At 36.9% G+C, this 19852-nt stretch overlaps 1 protein-coding gene across 4 annotated transcripts in view; it reads right to left on the reverse strand.

Moving 5' to 3' along the window:
- EPHA6 (EPH receptor A6) overlaps positions 1-19852 on the reverse strand; it is a 543420-nt gene that overhangs the window by 156602 nt on the left and 366966 nt on the right. For all 4 annotated transcript variants that reach the window (XM_075434878.1, XM_075434861.1, XM_075434886.1 and 1 more), the window contains exon 6: positions 10238-10362. In XM_075434878.1, coding sequence (XP_075290993.1) covers positions 10238-10362 — 125 coding nt within the window. The remainder of the gene's footprint in view (positions 1-10237; positions 10363-19852) is intronic.

Genomic DNA, 19852 nt, shown 5'->3' on the forward strand with positions numbered 1-19852 from the left:
ATACAACAAAAATCAATTTTGGAGCAAGAATTTTGGCTCTAAAATACCAACTCTGACACTAACTAATAAGTTTGACTTTAATCACTCCAATACAAATAATAAATGAGAGGCAAGAGGGAACCTGCTGATCTCTATATAGAGATAATCCTTTGAGATTGTGTAGCATTTTTCATTAAATCTTTTCAGATACAAATAAATCAATAGCTATTGAAAAGTCACTGAAATATCACATTCTTTGTGTATTTGTGAGCATGTGTGTGCAGTTTTTTTTGTGTCTCTGCAGGCTGATAGCAAACATCTATCTTGTAACGTTAACTCAAAAGGGCTGAATTAATCTCTGGCATCATGACTATTGCAGATCCTGGCTTTACATCAACAACAAATATAGCATATTATTTAAATTTATGTTTTTTTTCAAACACCTTAGTGAATTAATAGAGGAGCATAAAGCAAAAATGGAAATCTTATTACAATTAGTTTAACCTGAATTTCAAAGGACAAAGCAAACAATCTAACAAGAAAACTAAAATGCTGATTTTATACTTTCAAAACTGACAAAACAAGTTTTGTTCCTATTTTTGTATCAGGGAAGTGCTCATTTCTAATTTAAATAACTTCAACATAAATAATATTTTTGGAGTTGGTAAAAAAAAATCTGATTTTTTTTTAAAGAAATTAGACACATGTAGCAATATCTTTTTATAATGGAAGAGCCGTCTCAGTCAGTAAAGAATTGTCATTGTGATAATATAATATGCTAGTACTTCTGGCAGTATATGCAAGAAAACTAGATAGTTTGTGCAAGGTCATTGCAAATACAAGATGCATCAACCTGGTGAAGTTCCTACAGCAACATAAATGTTTTTATGAGCAGCAGGTGAATTCCTGCAAAAGACTCTAAAGCTATTAACGGCTCGGTAAGGAGTACATAATAATAGGTTGTTAACTCAGCCTCCCTGACAAGAACATCAAGAAAGGGCACTTTGAAACTATTAATAGTAATACATTACAAAAAAAAAAGAAAAAGAGAGAATTTTTATGTTATGTTTCTTTAAATCAGCAAAATAAACATTCATGATTTTATTAGGGTACAAAACTAACAAAACTACGTGGGAGTTACTGAATAACATGCCACTTCTGTGAATTCAAGTTGGCTAACAAAATCATGCGTTCAAATGAAAAGCTCCTCTAATGTGCATTTTTCTTTCCAACAACCACCCCCCCCAAACCCACAGTTTTATTTAATACATTGTAAAATACTAATATTAAACAAGGAAAAATGTATGTTTTATTGCATGAAAATGGAATGGCTCTTCTTAAAGAGCTTCCTCTTTCCCTCTGGATTTTTCTCCCTTCTCCCAGAATGACTGCTTTGGGGACACTACTACTTAATAAAAAAGAGGTTGCCTATAATGCGAAGTCAATGGCTTTGTCTTCATTTCAGGGTGAAAAAAATGTTAAAAGTGTAAAACTAGTAACAGTCTGTCCTTCTGCATGGTTAGCATGTAGTTGCAATGCAGTCTCAGATGAAGACAGGAAAAAAAAGAAAATTTCTCTGTTTTTCCCCATAAAAGGAATACATGTTTTTTTAACTGTATCTCCTCAGATATCTCCTGAATGCATCAAGGATTGCAGGAAAAAACTGCAAGTGAAATGATACCTCATATTGGAGCATTCCTTCATTCAGACAAAGATATACCTCACTTCTGTCTCAGAGTACATACCTTCTTGATTTAATATGTGAATCCACCTTTACGGTTGTGAAAGAACAATTTTTGAACAGTAAGTAGTTTATGTAGTACGAAAACAGTCCTAGCTTCAGTTTTTAAAATAGTTTGGGCTCACAGATGAAGACTTTTGGGAACTTTTAAGCTATTTCTTATTTGAAGAAGGTGTAAAGGAAACATTCTGATGGGTTTTAGGGAAATGGAGACCTGGACATTTTATTTAGCTAATAAATAAGGAAATTATTTTTGCTTATATGGCCATCCTTTGACAGCTACACTAGTTATATTTAGATCATTGCTCACCACAAAACTCACCATTATTTTTGTAAAAATATGTCAAACTTTCAAACCCAAAATTTGAATACTGATTGTGTGTTTAGGTACCTGAGGGAACTACAGCTGTGACGTTGGATACTACTAAAACTTACTCCATCTAAACTCAAAGGTGAATGCACTGAAACTAGTTAATAATAACAGCAACAACAACAACAATAAGACATTTTAAGTTGAGAGTACTTCCTCTCTTTTGTTAATTCAGGATTAAACATGTTAAACTCCTTCCCACTTCCTTTTGTGCAATTGACATAGTGTCTCTGAAGAGACAACATTTCTTTTTTACAATATGTTCATCAAAACCATCTAAAGTTTGTCCTCGGGAGTGAGCTGAAACCTACTGCACTATAAAAAAAATAGCTGCATCTGATTTTTGACCCTAGCTAATCACATGCTTCAGATTAACAGCTGATTCCTGTGGTTAACTTTATTATTCTTGCTGTGTCAGTAAACTATTTTTAAAACTATTTTTTCTGAAGTTCAAATGCTGAATGGCTAGAAAAAATGTTTAATAATTCCTTTTATTAGGAATCAACCTCTGCTGTCAGTGGATTTAGCTTTCTTAGCTTTCTTTGAGGTATGGAACTAGCTGTGTGGTGCTAAATTTGTTGTCTTGTAATAGTTTGCATATCTCCTATGCCTCTGTTTGAAAGAGCTCGAAAACCATTTATTCAAAACCATTAAAGTAGTTTTACTACATTTGTGCAGCTCTTCTAGCAGTTACCAGAATAAGCTTTGTACATGTAATTTTCTTTGGGGAAAATGCTATTGGCTACAGACAAGAACACAAGATCAGCAGAGACAGAACTATGTTTTTTTTTAAAATCAAATCCACTAGGCTTGCTTAAACAGCATTATTTTTCTCATCAGGATCTTTTGGTTCAGCGGGAATGACAATAATAATAGCTCTGTAGGCTACTTTATTATTAAATACAGAGGTCTAGAAGCTATCTCTAAATAATTGACGACAATGATTAGGAGACTAGCCAAACTGGGCACCTAATGGAGAAGGCCTAGCTCAGAACTTCTTTGATAAACCCTTTGCTGCACGTAATTGATATTTAGAGGCCAGATTTCTTTTTCTCCTAATAGTAATTATACCACTGTCATTAATAACGGCTGCTGCAAGGTCCTTAGATTCTTTCCTGCAGGCAAAAATTGTATCTGGTCAGAGAGTCTCATAATTATTCACTCTCATTTTCAACAATTCTGAGACCTAGTTTTTTTCTCTTTTTAGAATCTAAGGCTTTTATGGTTTTTCCCTTGGGAAACTAGGTTAATAACAGCAGAATAAGAAAACTGAGAAGCTTGTTTAACACCACTTACTATGCTAAAATAAGCTAGGAGATTTCTTTTTAATGATTATCTCCCAAAGCGAATTTGTAGTGATTATTTTTTAAAAGCATTCTCCAGACATGGTTCATTTCCCAGGAGCTCTAAACAGCCAAGAATGCCAGAGGTGCTCCTTGGAGCCCCGGCGCCTCACCGCGACATGCTGCTCTGTTCCTGCAGGTATGGTCAAATTCTCAGGTCTGCTTAATACTACTATCCAAAAGCTCTTGCACATCCGAATTATTCAATGCTCTTGTTTTTATGAGAATATGCTGAAAGTGTTATGAAAAAGTATTATTCTATAAGCCCTACATTTGTTGCTTCTAGTCACATCAGAAACATTTTACTTGTAGGCAGCAGATTGCTACTTACACCACAAATAATTCAAATGATTGAAAAATATTGCAGAAGCAAAGTGTTCTTTTTAAAAGAGAGTGATTAGCATGAGGCTAAAAATCGCCCAGCTGATCATTCAACGCTAACAGCACAGTGCTCACTATTTTATGCTGAGTATATTCACTGACTGGCCAGGCACTGAAGTGCTCCTATGCTCATCCCTGTTGTTAAAAGCCTTTTCCTATTCCACAACCTTGTCACTGATGCTGACTCTAAAATTTAGTCAGGAAGCTTGCAAGGTTGTAAAGCATGCTATGCTAGGTATAGCAACAACACAAGAATACGCCTGGAGAAAGAACGAGTACATGCTAACAATCCAGCCACAACAGTATGAAACGAATTACACCTGCTCATGAATAATGTCACGCAGTCTGCAGGCTCCTTTCAGCCTCATGTGGATTGGAGCTGGTGCATACATTATTCTTCATCATTTAAAAACCTAACATAAAAGCAAAATCTGAATCAAGAAAGCAATAGGGGGTACTTAAAGAAAATAGGGAAGTTGTAACATAGTTGTGTCTGAAAAACTGTGATCCTTCTAACTCAGTTAAACATTATGCAAAAAAAAGAGGTGGAAAGACTGGAGTGGTTTAGCTATTCAAGTAGTAGGGAGGTTGAAAGCCAACGAACCTTCCACGTCATACAGACCTCATAGAAAGGCATAGGGATATAGAAGAGAAATGACTAATTTTACTTCACCTTTCCAAAACACCACCCAGAAATTCAGAGGATTGTCTGATCTAGATCATGTGGCTTCTTATAAGAAATGTCATAACCTGTCTAACAAGAACATGTATGGCTCCTGTTCATTTGGGTTAGATTTCAGCTGGTACTCAACTAGGGTCACGTTCTGCCTGAGCAGAACTGAATTAATCTGAGAAGATCATAATGAAATACCTTCTTAGCTGGAGAAGACACAGAGGAACATCTGTTCTCATCAACTGGGATGAGTCACACACCTTACACTGGCAGTTGCTATGGGAAAAAATGCTTGAATGAAACAACTTGGGCATGCGTGTGAAAGGGAGCTTGATGTATTCCTATGGCTCCCAGGACTGTGCTGTTGCTGTGCCAGTCGTCAGTGTGGTACTGAGCACATCACAAGGTTATCTGTTCCTCAAAAAGTGTGGAAAAAGTGGCAAGGATATCCGTTCATACCTCTGTACATGCATAGAGTGCCACATCTTTTTGCCGTCAAAGTGCAGAGTACATAACCTATCATAGATACACACTTCTGTGGCTTTGAAATAATATGATGCACATATTTACAGACAGATAGATTTGCTTTAAACCATAGAATACGACTGTATGCAAACAATTCTGAAAGACAATATTACTTTCTTGTTTGTAACTTTCAACATTAATTTTTGTAAAAATAATTCTATCATTCAAAATATTATGCATTGATAGTCTTAAATCTTCATATTATTCCTATCAAGTAATTTACCTCAAGGTCTCTTACGTATTTTACTACTCAGATTCAGGGTGGCTCACTTTAATTAATATTAATGAATATTCAAAGAAATAGCAGTGTTTATGTTAATATTAGATTTTAAAAAGGAGCATCTTTTCTTGTATAAGTTAAATAAGTACAGCTGTAGACTGATAGAAAAATTAACAAGGTCATACTGCTTTCTAATTCTTTAAAGCTGGTACTTTCCTCTGTCTCTCTACTTCATCGGGTCTTCATCTCTTTTTAAAATCTCATTGGAAAACTAATTTCCTCCTTGCCTCTACTGTTCAGTTATTTTCTCTTTTATTTATGAATTCACCTCTAAATAATACTGGAATGGAGGAAGAGTCCTATCTGACATCCTACATATCCTGTCCACTCACTGTCATACGAAGGTGGGTTAAAATTTTTACATGAGAACTGCCTGTGAGCTGCAAATTGAGTCTGCCAACAAAATGAAGTAGGGGATCAGCCTTCATGTAAATTTCATCAAAAGACAAGAAAGCAAAGAAACATCGGCCAGGCCCTTCATCCTACATCCTGCTCCAAAAGATATTTTCTATTTGCAGATGTCATTGCAATGCCTTGGGATACTGCTTGGGTAGATCCTATTAAAATCTCTTCTCTATAGACTGGCTTCCTCAGCTAATTGCATATTATCTTCTGTGTTACAAAAAATATAATCCAGCTGGTGTATTTGGGCCATATGGGAGAATTTCAACTTATATACAGTTGCTGATATGTATACAGCTTGATATGCTTAATACAGCTCTCGGGGAGCATTAACTTTTGATAGTTAACTTTAAGGTTTTGGATGGAAAAGGGGAGGAATAAGTGTTTTCCAGTTCAACAGCACAACCTGAAGTGCACCTGGTATGGTTTATATCTGCTGCTTACTGTGTTTCCTTTCCCGTGAGGGCATTCCTACAGAAGGACTCTGCTTCGTTACAAGGCTGTAACAAGGCCATATCTTATCCCACTCCTCCATTTGACTCGAACATGCGACCTTTTTGGAGAGAGGTAAATAGATTACGATGCTCTGGAATCTTTCAAAAAGCAAAAGCTTTTGTCAGCTTCTGAGTAATAGCTTTAAAGTATAAAAGAAATGTTCATTACTATTTGCGAAGACCTGAGATTATATTGATATCTGGAGTTTGATTTTTAAGTGAAAGACAATACTGCCTATGACAGATTTTTTTCTTTTAAAAGTACTGAGCTGTTTGTGGAAGGTACTAAAGGATTATAAAACAGAATGGACAGATAATAGATTGCAGAATAGGGAAGACATCCTGTATCAACAGAGATAATTTGCGAATATTTAGTATCTACGAAGACTACAAAGAAGGAATATGAAGAAAGCTTTTCAGACTACATCTTAGATCTCTGAGGTCAAACATTTAATGGATTTTTTGTGTGTTTCTGTAAAGACTCTCTTATCGTCTAAGGTGACAAATGTTGCTAACAGTATAGTTTTCAGAATGATTCATAATCCAGCAGAAATAAGATATTTCAACTACCAGGCCTCAACATACAGTATTATTTCAGGATCATGATATTGTCCCTCTGGTTATATCACATAACTATTCATGCAAAGGAAAACTTTTTCTCTCTACTGTGACACAAACTCATATCATCTTGTACTGAATGGCTAGGAATTTTTGTTTTCTTCACAGGCCAAGACAGCTCTCTAATTATGTCCTAGGTCAGTTTATGTTCACTGCGTATTTGGCTGAAAAGCTGCAGACCAGTGACCTCTTGTCAGCCAACCGCATAAATATGTACCAGTGTATTCCTAAATAAAAATCTAAAAATCTGTACATACATATAGAATTGGCTCCTAAAAAAGTTTTGTTATTTTATCAAGATTTTCATTTTTAGAGACAGATAGAAAGCCAAGCAATGTTTTGATAAGTTATGATTCTGAGTGTTTTGCAGCAATTCACTGAAGAAATGAAGGTCATGTGAAAGGTGCTTCGAAGCAGACAAATTACTGATCTGCTTTAGTATATTTTTAAAGTAATGCATGTGTTCCATACTTGTAGCTTATTGACAGCCTTGTGAAACTTTCCTTCTCTATTTATTCCTTTATTTTTTGGTAGAGTCTTTCGCAAAATATGTGAGCATTTTTCACAGAGAGGGCTTGATCTTTCAATAGTTCTTGTGTGCAATTTGTACTGCACAAGAGTGCAAAGATAAGTTTCTTGCATATTTAGCGTAGCCTGGCCTCCTTCCCTTGTTTCGCTTGTTCTGGATATGCATGGAAAGATGCGTCTCTGTGTTCTGGGTTCACTGTCACTGATCCATCTTACTTATAAAATTGCTGGAAACTGCCCCATTTTGTGGAATGCTCACAGTAGTTTACTAGACAGCTACTCGATTTCTGTAAGTTTACATATCTTTCATGAAACCTTGGGAGAACACGACAAGATATTACTTCCATTTACGAGCTGCAGAATTCCTACTGGTTATAATTAAAAGCAAGCACGCTCCCCTAGCATGGTCCCCAATGTCATCTTGATAATTATACAAATGTCAACAAGGTATCTTACAAGAAATAGCAGTTCATACTAGTGAAATTTTAGAATCCTGCAGAGTTCTTCAGAGTTTCAAAAAGTAAAGTAACTGATATAATCTGTTGAAACCGGGGTGATTAGTGTTTGTATGTGATGAAGACATTCAATTTCTTGTACTGCATATAAGAGCTAAGCCTCTTTTCTTCTCTAAACACAAATGACAAGTAAAAAGGGGTAAGGATAGGACTGCAAAAGCTGTTCGATTTTAGTAATTAGTGCATTTATTAGTACCTAAGGATATTGTTCTCTGCATTTTTATTGACTACTTAAGACATTAATAAAATTTCTGAGGTTTTCATACTCAACTTGTTCTTGAACTTTAGCTGAATACTTTACTCTCCAGTAGAGGGATGTCTCTGTGATAAACTCATACTAAATCCAGGAGACAATTACTTCACTTTTATCACATTTCTTGGGGGTAATCAACACCAACCCTATTTTGTCACTGCTGCTGAGAATATAAATGCTGATATTTCCCTCTTTCAGTGAGTGGGAAGCCTGAAAGATTGCAGTTTCCCTTGCTGTATCTACTCCTGACACCCTCTTTTTTTTTCAATATACAAATCCCACTTGCATTTGTCTGTTATACTTACACAGTATTACAGTCATAACGTACATTTCTTCAGCACTATATAAATATAATTTTCTAATTTAAAACTGCAAATCAGCAGACTGATTTCCAGTACTGCATTCTTTGTCTCTCTGCTCTAGAATCTGGTCTCCAAGAGAGTTCTTCAAAATCTGTCACGTACTTCTTCCTCTGCTCAAATAAGTGATCTTCTGACTGCTATTGCTGTCTTGTTTGTCTTTCGTTCTGCCTATTACATTGCATTGCCAGAAACCACGCCTTCTCTTAGCTTACTAACAAAAGGTGCAGTCAATAGCCACGTGTTTAGTTCATTTAGTGACTTAGGGAGAAAATAACACCTGTGCAATAGTACTAGAAGATGCCAGCAGTTCATTTATCTCCCCACCCCTAAGAGGGAAGAAAAGTGTATAGCTACTCTTTATGCATTATAAAAGGTGAAAATGGAAAATGTTAATTTTTTTTGGTAGAAATGAATAGTAGTTTAAACTCTCTATGTAACAAACAGCTGTGAGCCTGTGTATCGTGTCTTGCTGCACAACAGACAAATCTAAGCTATATGTAGACCTCTACGGAGACCTATTTGCCATGTCATTCAGTATTGACAGATATTGGCAGATAATCTATTGAATATTTGAATGTTGGAAATTGTTCCATTCAATAAAATCTCATTATTTCTCTTGTTTATTTCACCTGGTTATTATTTTAATACCAAAAAACAAAACAAGGGCAGTGGAAGTCATAATGTGGCTTCAAAACCTGAAGAACTTCCATTAGTCTAGGAACGTAAGGTTTCCTTGCTTTGGCTACCAAATATTCTAAGCAATCTGTCTTCTACCTCTAGTGATGCTATTCAAACTGTTTGGATTTTTTCCCAGTTTGCCCTTTTATTCTGCATCATTAAAGCTGTGTAATCTCAATAAAGAAGTGCAGCCAAGCAAGAAAATTCTCAGATATTTACAGAGCCTAACATCCCTAAATCTTTCTTTCATGACTTGGTTTCTGTTTCTGTTCTTTGCGATCTTCTCACATATCCATTAGTTCCATTGTGACTTTCAGATGGGGACAGAGAAATAGCAACGACTGACTTAGCAGGTGATTGTTTAAGGTACGGACACCAAAAAAATCCTGCCTATGTCTCTAGGAATGAAGGCACTGATTAGCCCTAAATTTTACATTGCAAGTGCCAGGCCCTGTAGACAACTGGCAATGACGAAACACGTTTTGTGCTTTGGGAGAAGCAGGCTTCAAATTCTGCTTTCACAAGATGTGCTATGCTTGCACCTTGTACATTTACTTGTAATGCATGTTGTTGACCACTTTTGTGTGAAATCACGTAATTTTGACAGAATGCCAGAAATTTGACATGAATGCCATGCAGTTTCTCTCTCTTGTAACCTTTTGTAACCCTCTAAACAAGGCTGGTGCACTCTCATTTAATCACAGATTTTTGCTAAATAATGTCGCAAAATTAAAACACATTGACATTCACCTTAATTGTATTGTTTCAGTGTCACTCTAATGTAAAGTTTTTACAGTCCAGAAATCAAAATATATTCAAGCATATGATCCATGTATCCATGTTCATAAATGTAATTACTATGGGACAGGTATATCTACTGCCTGCCTGCTGTTCTACTTGATTTAGATGTGAAACAAGACAGTTATCAAGTCAAGAGTAAAACAACAAAAAATCAGTACAAAATAAAACATCTACTTATATAGCATTGTATGTGGGATCAAGTAAAAAGTTCAGAGTATTTTTTTTAATATCAAAAATACAAAACATATTGCTCTTTAGGATCTGAGTTTGGGTGATGCTGTAAGTGAGACCTACTTTCTCATAGTACTTGATCTCGTAGTCCAGAATGGCTCCATGGGGAAAGTCCGGCTCTTGCCAGGAGAGAGCAATGCTGTTTTGGGAAGCCCAGTCCTTCCTTACCATACCTATCAAGGAGGGTGCTGAAAGGGAAAAGGATAACTAAGGGTTAAAGACGAAGCACATGGTTTATCCTTTCAACCTACTGTCTTAGGATACCAATCCGAGCTAACTTTGAGTGACCTCCAGGCAGAAAAGCATGACAGATGGCAATTCTCAGGGAAATGATATAACCTGGAATTAACGTCTCAAGTACATACCAATAACTCCTTTGTTAAAGTGCAGACCAGCTTCTGCAAAATGGCTCTGTACAAAAACATAGAAAGAAGCACCTGTGCCGGTCCTTACCACCGGCATGCTGTTCTGCTGGCTCTGAGGACATCGTGTCCAGAGCAAAACTGTGTTTCAGAGGCAGTAAATTATGCATTCAGGATAATCTGCATTAAATGTCATAATTCAACTATATAAAATGCACATTCAGTTTACTCTTTGGGGTAAAATAAAGTGACACAGCTTAAAACACATGCAATGAATCCTGTTTCTTCTAGCTGGGCTGGCAGTAGGAAGGGAATTTTAGCCCATCAGTGAGGTAGCTGTGTGCACAGCAGAGCCAGCTTGTTAGAGGAGGCCAGTGGCAGGGACTGGGTTATGGGCAAACAGTGGGGGCAAAGATGGCCCCAGACCTACCTGCTGTAATTGATATTGCAGGTCTGCAGCAGCGAGTAGCAACCGCTTCCAGCAGCTTTTGGAAGGGGCCCAACACGGCTGGATGCACCCAAGAATCAAGTTACCTCACTATGGGTTTAACTAGTTTTAAGAATTGGATTTTTTTCACTTTTGGAGAAGAAGGTGCACTGTTATCTATGCAATAATTTCAACTGGTAAGCATTCTAGAAAATGATCTTTGCTTATTTTATCAACCTGGTCAAGCACGTCAAGGGACGTCTAATGCTGTTATAATAGTATTAATGTGCAGCTTTCACAAATGTCACAACAAAACCAGTCACGTTGTTCAACAGTGTTGAAGACAACTGAATAAGCTAAACAAATCAGCTACCATAAAAAAAAAATTCTTCCAGTGGTTCACAGTTTTTGCTATTTGTCTTTCCACTAACAAATATCAGTTATTACACACCCGCCCCTACTCCTCTCTGTTATGAATCTTACTTCACCTTTTCTAAGCTTTCAAGGAGCTGTCTCCTAAAAATAAGTTTTATGACTTCTGTTTTTATCTTTCGAATGAAAGAGTCTACCTAAGAAAATGAAATAAGAATCTGCTTCCAATTACAAAATTTCATGCCTTAGTTTTCTTTCCTGTAAATATTTCAGGAAGATTAAGAGGTGAAAACAATAAATAAATTCTAAAATGAAAACAAACAGAAAAGAAAAAAAACCCAGTTGTTTTCCTTTGAAAAAGGGGAAACTCTACAGACAGACATGCACAACAATCTCTTTCACTGTGACACTGCATTTTTCCGAGACAGAGAATAAACTTCCATCTACTGTCAGTCTTCCCTGTGGACAACTATTTTGTGGTATAATCGTTCAGTCCTCTCTCATGTGAAAAAATCCCAACCCAACATGTGACACTAAATAAAAAAACCTACCAAAAGTAGTAAGTGGACAAAACAGAGCTTACACAGGAAACTGTCCTACACCTGTACTTACACCATTTTAACCATAGGTCTGATGAAAGGGAACAAGAGAAAAAAAAAGAATTCCTGCCATGCTGAACAAAGGATTAACCTATTTTTCAGGAAGTCCTTAAACAGCATAATGTAAGTAGCTGAACAGAACAAAATAGAAATACACGAAAAAGTATTCATAGTTTCAGGGCCAAAATGTTATCCCTGGGTATGCGTAACTAGTCCCTCAGTTAAAATGAGATTTTTACTGTTGAAATTGAAGGTGAAGCTGAGCTCTTGTAATATTTCTCTGGGGTAAAATCAGCTATTCCAAGAAGGGAACAAAGATAGGTCTGTCTACAGCAAAAAAGGAGCTAGCAAACAGGGATTTGTATTTGCCAAACGCTGATCATGGGTCTATGAGGGCAATTGCTCATATACTTTTGTTTACCTTTTGCAGGTTTTGGGTCATTCATTGATTTTGAGTTGTGATTTACAGGCAGGTCTCAGTGAGCTATAGCAGCCCTTAAGATATGTCAGATACACCCTGTGTGCCTGCTCACAGGTGAGGGACATTGGCTGGGCCACCTTCCACAGCACATCATGGCTTCATCTCACTGCATTGGAGGGTTCACTGGTCAGACAACCAAATCCTTGCAAAATGATTGACCTTGATTACAGAAAACACCAGGTTAAACTGTGGATACAATTATATTCGTGGCCTTTCTAAGCTTTTTAAACATAGATTACTACTATCACACCTCTTCAAATTATGACCTAACCTGTATGAGCTTTTCACATGTATCACACGTGGTGTATTTGCCTTTGAGTTCTGATTTCCAAATTTATACAGCAGTTCATATGTGTTTTCAGTCTGAGCTCACCACAGTAACTCTTCCATTTAAGCAAACCCATGTCAAAACACAGTCCTGGTGCAACAGAAGATCATCTCAAATGTTCAGTATAAGAAGTAGCCTATGTTTCCCTGGGGAAAAATAATATAAGAAAATTACTTCAGCCCTCTCCTAAACCAGCTGTGCTTGACCTGCACTTGAAACTGAAAACCCCATACAGGAAGGCTCACATAACACCTGTAGCACTGTGCCAGGAACTGCATTCTCTAAATCAAAATGTGAAGGTGTGTACATAAAGCTGTGAATATTAGAAACGCATCTGTGTTTGTATTATGGTACTGGTCAAAAAAACAAGAGTGTACTCTTTAACAAAAAGTCACAAAAGAGTAACCATTAACAATTTCTTCTATGGATGATCCTATTATTTGTCATACAGAGGTTACCTATTCACATCTCAGAAGAAATAATGACTTTTAGGGAAAAGATTCATCATTAATTTATTGTACAAGGAAAGAGACAAATAAACCCAAGTAATTAAAAGCTGCAGCTAGCTCAGTTTCTATTTCTCTAGTTGTTGTGAAATGCTACTAAAAGCAATACTTTCTATGGAGAAATTCCAGCTTCTTATAATAGTTGCTCACTAGAGCAGAAGTTATTTAGACCCTGAAGATCCTATCTATTTATTGTTAAAGCTCTTTTTAACCAGAAAATTGTAAAACAGGTAAATCCTGTTTGCCCATTTATAAAGACTGCTCTAATGTTCCTATGATGAATCAACGGGAAGTTCTTTTAATTAGTTGTTTCAAATCCAGTAGCTGCAGGAGAGCTCTAATTTGGTTACCCAATGAAACCATTTGAGAAAAAATACTTAGAAGCGCAGCATGGCTTTTAATCACTTTAATGGTAGCATTTTCTTGCCATTGGTACCAGGCTGAAGGATGGTTTCTGGCTCTTGAGCTCAGCACTGATCTCTGTTTTGTACTGAGGATTCTTTGCACCATCTGCTCTGTATGTTTTCCTCTACACTGTTATAAATTTCTTCAATTGCAATGAGTCATCTACAATGCTGTGAGCTCCTCATTTAATTTAGTCTGAAACGTTTCTTTGTCTTTTCAAATAAGTATTGAATAATGAAAGTTCATTCCTTAACTCAGAGTGAGCTTATTTTATTCTAAATCTCTGGCCTCTCTTTTTCAGCATTCCTTTTCTCATACACCACACAAAGGGCAGAGAATGTGTATTTTAAACAATGACTGGATTCCCATATCATTTGTCCAGAGACTTTCTCTTCTTCTGAAGTTGACTTCCATTATCTGTAACTGTCTGATTTCAAAATAGGTGATCTGTAGGGTTTCTGAAGCTTTTTTCCTTTAGTCCGTTTTCTGATTTTCCAGTTTCTTGTTTATACTGTTTAAAGTAGGCAAAGACTTTCCAGCCTTTCTCCCCTGGTCTCCAGGGTTGAACAACTTTGATACGGTACCCATTCACTATGAAGAGGCTTCAGACTCAACAGCAGCTGATGTCAAAAGCTCACCTGATGTCTGCCTGTACATGGAGCACCCTAACCCTCTGGTATCTCATTTCAAATCTTCTTCCCTTGGTGAAAAGAAACCACGACAGCTCAATGGCCTTTTATTGGCTGGCAGAACAGGCCCTAACAGGTATGCACACTCACCTTCTTGTTAAAAAATCTACCATCCAAAAAACAACAGCAGCTGCACCACCACTGTTCTCTTCCCTCCTTCCCCCTTGGATCATGTCTGTTTTGGCCAAGGGCAATCAAGTGTCAGCAAATACAAATTTGGAGGGGAGGGAGTGGAGGGATGATCTGAACCGTACACGTGTTGTGCTGAGGACTCCAACTTTACTCCTTTAGACACCATTATCGTGACAAGTCTGGGTCTCAATGTGTAAAATACTGCCATGTGGTCTAATTTAGTTACACTTTTCTATACCTCTACCAATAATAATCTGAACTGCTTAACTATATGTTATTCTTTCCTTGAGACCTCTGCCTGCTTCAAGGCATGGGAAAGACCATACTCGCCAAAATATAGGGCTTTATCACATGTTTTCTGAGTAGGGATTTCCCAGTAGAGGAGGGAATCCAGCCCCCTCCCTGCCTCTTGTTTCTCTAGATTTGTGTTTCTTTTTATAAACACAGCTATACTTAAGAAAAAAGAAACACTGCCAAATTTTTGTCAAACCATATATATGTGGTATGTATAACTGTCAATTACAGAGATGTACTGAGGTCCAATTTTCAAGTGCTTTTTCTGAATGGTTAAAACAACTTTTGCACCATTTTCTATACCAGGAAATGCTATTATATTTATACAACATTTCTCTAGCCCAAGTTCTGTAACTATATTAGAATTTCTATACTATTGGACACTGAGGAAAATTTTATATTACACGTAGAAATAAATTAAACCTATGATTTTATTCATGATCCCACACTTGGATAAACTGTTATTTCAGGGCACAGTAAGAAAAACATTGATTTTACTTCTGATTCTAGAAAGTCTGTAAGAAAAGTAATAAGCAATAAAAAGATGTTTTCTTAGGGGAGACATTTTACTTCAGTAACAGAACTGGAAGTAATGAAACAACATTTCCTGATCAATGATAATACCTCCAGTATTATTAGCATTTGAGCTATTATCAAGGAAGGATTTACCAGAGAAGCTAAGAGGCCAAAAGCCTTCAGTCTTCTTTACTACCACCGTGCATGACACGTATTATTGGTCAACTGACAAGGATGTAGTTGTGCTACCTATCATCTACACTGATCTTCATTCTTGCAATATGATTATTAGTCCTCCAGCAGAGATGCATTTCATCCTTTTTTTTCTTTTGTGTTTGCTTGCTAATCTTTCTGTTGCTATCTTTGTAGGATAAGGCAAGAGAGACTATAAGCGAGGAATGTGATATGGATTCAGGAGACTGATTATATTCTTTTCTAGTTGTGCTCTAGAGATTTTCTTTAATCTTTTGACTGAGCTATCCTAACGTACAATCTAAATGTCAATACACTGCATTGTTTCCAATATGTGAGACATTCCATTATTTCCAACATGTGACCCTTTCCATGTTAGAAGTGTGTGTGTGTCTACATAAAAGACTAAAAACTAAGCACAAGTTTACAATGAAAAAAATCATGGAAATATGAACATAAATTAAACTTTTATAAAAAAACCAGTTCATAACCCATCTCTCTGTACATTAAAGACGTCCACATGGCTGAAACATCTTTGGGTTTATGCTCAATTCAGTAGGAATTCCTTTTCTTACCATACAAGGCTTCATCCAATTAGTATAGTGACTAGATATTTGATTCTTCACATAATAAAGTCTCTTATCTTCTTACTCACTTCAGTGGTAATTCACAGTTATAATGCTTGGAGGGGATACTATTACTGGCACTGACCCTGGAGTTCAAAGTTGAGCATGGCGTTTTCCTGACAAGGCATTAGAGCTACCAAATTAGCAAGTTTGGGGTAAAAAATAACATTTTTACTTTATTTTCTCACACTAGTTCCCTAAAGGTTTGCATTGAAAAGACAGCATAACAGTATGCTCCTTTTGAAACACTTCATTTACAGAAAAATAGGCCTCCAGCAAGATATAATTATCATCTTTCCCTCCATTTTAAATTCTTTCCCCTTGCAGATTTTCTTTGCTTGCTCAGAAATGGTGGATGAAAGCCAAGTGAACGTAATACCGTTATCAAAAAATGGATTCTGCTACAGTGTTGTGGGCAAAAGGTCATGATAGATGCAACCCTCAAATTTCCTCCAGGCTAAACATAGATTCAACATAATTTTTTTCCTACTGTGTTCCATAATGCAATTCTTTCTTCCTTGCTGCTTAATTTCTCTCATATATTGTTGATCTTATATATGAAGACAGTAATCATTCACCCATATGATTCTGCAACACTACAGATTTTCTTTCATTTACAGAATGTGCTGCCATTCATTATTTTGCAAACTTGAGACAGAAGCACTCCTAGATCTTTACGTCTAACAGGATCTGCTCAGTACCTGCTTCTTCAAAATGAATTATAGTAGAAGATACTTAAAAGCAATTGAAAAAATAAAGCCTTATCAGCTGTCAGTCAGCCTGTGTGGATGTTCTGTTCTGCCTGATGAGATGCATGTGCAAAATCCTCAAAGTTGGTAAGCAGTGTGAGATATTTGGCATAATTTATAATATAGGGAATAATTTAATATATTTGAACAATCTATTTCTTTAAATAACAGTAGCTATAAAATAATCAGGGAGATGTTTTGCACATATCTATGTTTTAAGGAGTTACTTTATATGCTCTGTATTTCTGAAGCAAGTGGAATAAATTCAGTTCAAACAAGCTTAGTGGAAGGGTGTGTTTCCAGGAATCAGATGCAAACAAAAAAAAAAATCTTCAAAACTGAACAGGGTTGCCTGTCATATAAATGGAAATCATGTCAAATCAATGCCCTCTGATAACCAAAGGGATTTGCATCAGATTAAGCAGATTCTTGGCTCCCTTCCATTGCCTTTTATTGCTGGAGCAGCAGGAGACAATAAGTGACTTACAGACCTAATAGGTCACTGGGATTCCCAAGGGACCAGCTCTCCCAAAATCAGAGCTTCTGTGTGCTTGTTTGGCAGAAAACAACACTACGGTCCTGTGGCACTGGCGTATCAGCTCACATCTGGTAGCAACAACACATGTGGCTGAACGGCACAGCAAAAGCATGGTAACTGAGGAAAAAAGCCCTTTACTTCATTTGCTTCTTCCAGGCATTTTGTTGTGGATCAAGCAACAGACTACCTGATGGCACAGGGAAGGGTGCAAGAGGCCCTCCAGGCAAATCACTTCCCTTCCTATCACCTCTTATGATGATTATAAACCCTGTTCCGGTACCTACAGCAGAAGTAACAGAATACGGTGTTCTTAACAAGCAGATTTGCTGCTTTCATAAGGTCAAATGTTATGTGTTGTACTGTTCATGGTTTCTCCTGACTCAGACATTGTGGCAAGCCACTGATTGCTGGCCAGTGGCACATACCATTTGAAACTGGTGTGCGTGCTCTCCTGGGAAACTGTTCCTGACATGCAGGATTCCTCTTCAAAACGAAGGCAGAGTGGCTTATAGGGTTTCCTAAAAAGGAAACCCATGCTAAAAGAGAAGGAGGTGATAGAAATTGGTTTATCAGCAGACTCAGAATGCTACTATAATGATGTTAATCAGCGTGAAAAAAGATGTGTTCCAGTGAATGAGTTATGTAAGTTATAAATATCATGTCAGCACTGCTAGGTGCCCCATGATGTGGAGACAACCTGTGGTGACACACTTCTCTGGAGAATTTTGTTTTCAACCTCCTAGTGTAACCTGGGAATTGCTATAAATTTACTGGAAATACAGCTTGAGGTTAAGAAGGCGTCATTTATTGCAGCAAGGTGTCATTATGGAAACAGAGCTGTAAGTAAGTCTCATTCAGCAACAACCCCTCCAGGGTCAACTGGAACCAAATTGTGCTGCAGAACTTCCTGCTGCTAAATTGATCTCAGAAGTTTGAAAATGAAATAAGCAGGTTAAAAAGCACTAGGAAATCTGCAATCTTTTCACTCCATTAATTGCTACTCGTCCTGCGATGTAACAAAGACAAACCTAAAATGTACACTCATTTCAAATCTTTTCCTGCTCTTGTTTATACAAAAATATGAGACTACATCAGATTGTAGGTCATTTTCTGTCCAACAGTACTTTACAGGTCTGAAAGAGGTTTTTCTTTTAGCAAGAATATCATGAATATTTTATTTGAACATCTTCAGTGAACCTTCTGTAAAAGCTGTGTTTGTTGGCATGTGCAGAGAATGTCAGCTACTGTACTTCAACATTTTCAGTGAATATGTGTCAGTGCATGGAGACACATCTGATACTGACTTAAAATGTACATCTTCAAACAATTTCCCCATAAACGTTGATTTTAACAAAGCATTTTATAAATCATAATGATGCTAAATAAATATGCTTTCATAAACTAATTCTCTCAGTGATGCTACAAACAAAATTATATTCTATATTATATTAATGCTAAAGAGATTCCAAGGGTGTACTGTCATCTGTTCATTACAAAGAATCGTTAGATAACAGTAAATGCTATGGTTTGGTCTATCTCTGTTTACACAAGGTCAAGCATCTTTCGAATCTTTGAAATGTAGACCTATGCACAGAAAAGCACACCCGTTTAAACTCTGGCATACAGATAGTGAGAAACACTCCTAGAAGACCAGCAAGTCACTGGTTTGTACTTGACGTACACAAATCACTGAAAAGCACTGTTGCTGTCAAAGGTATGTTAGGTGTTCAATTTCTGGACAAGTAGGCTGGAATCTATTACTTGACTCAAATTATTTAAAAACTGGGTTTTAGTTATGGCACGTTGTCTTGATTCCCTCTGCAGTAAGAGGGAGATGGGCAACTCCAAAGGGCAATTTATCGTATCTGTCATAGATATCACCTTGGGGTGGCACAGACTGCACACTGGAGCTGCCTGTTTAGATGCTAAATCTTGAGATGGCTGCCAGTAGATCACATGTATCCCCTAGTTTCAGCCACAGCATTCAATACATGCATCACTGCTATTAGCACAGAAGCTTAATACAAAATCAGCTATGGATCTTCTTTAAACGTGACCTCTAGAGCAATGCAAGAGAAATTTTAGATATGTCAGCATCCTAAATAAAGTGTTTTTCAGTTGGGTATATCTGTATGACACAACACAGTGTTGCATAGACATATCTGAGTTAGCCAGTTAGCTTGTATACTGAAACTAATACATCTGCACTACCTCAGCCTGGTTAACACTTTGGAGAAGATACTGAGACAGTATTGAGCTGTGCTAGAAGTACAATGAAAAGATACAAAGAACTGGAAAAGAACAATTAATAGGAGACTCGTGAGGTGAGGTTAAGGAAAGATGATGCACACTGCTTATGTGCAAATAACAACAGTCTACAAAGGTAAGTTGCAGTAATTCTCTCCTGCTTTCTGTGAATGGCAGCAGGAGAGAGTTAATGAATAGAAGCAGCATGGTCAAGT

Source organism: Opisthocomus hoazin, chromosome 1 (assembly GCF_030867145.1).
Source record: "Opisthocomus hoazin isolate bOpiHoa1 chromosome 1, bOpiHoa1.hap1, whole genome shotgun sequence".
Taxonomy (NCBI): domain Eukaryota; kingdom Metazoa; phylum Chordata; class Aves; order Opisthocomiformes; family Opisthocomidae; genus Opisthocomus; species Opisthocomus hoazin.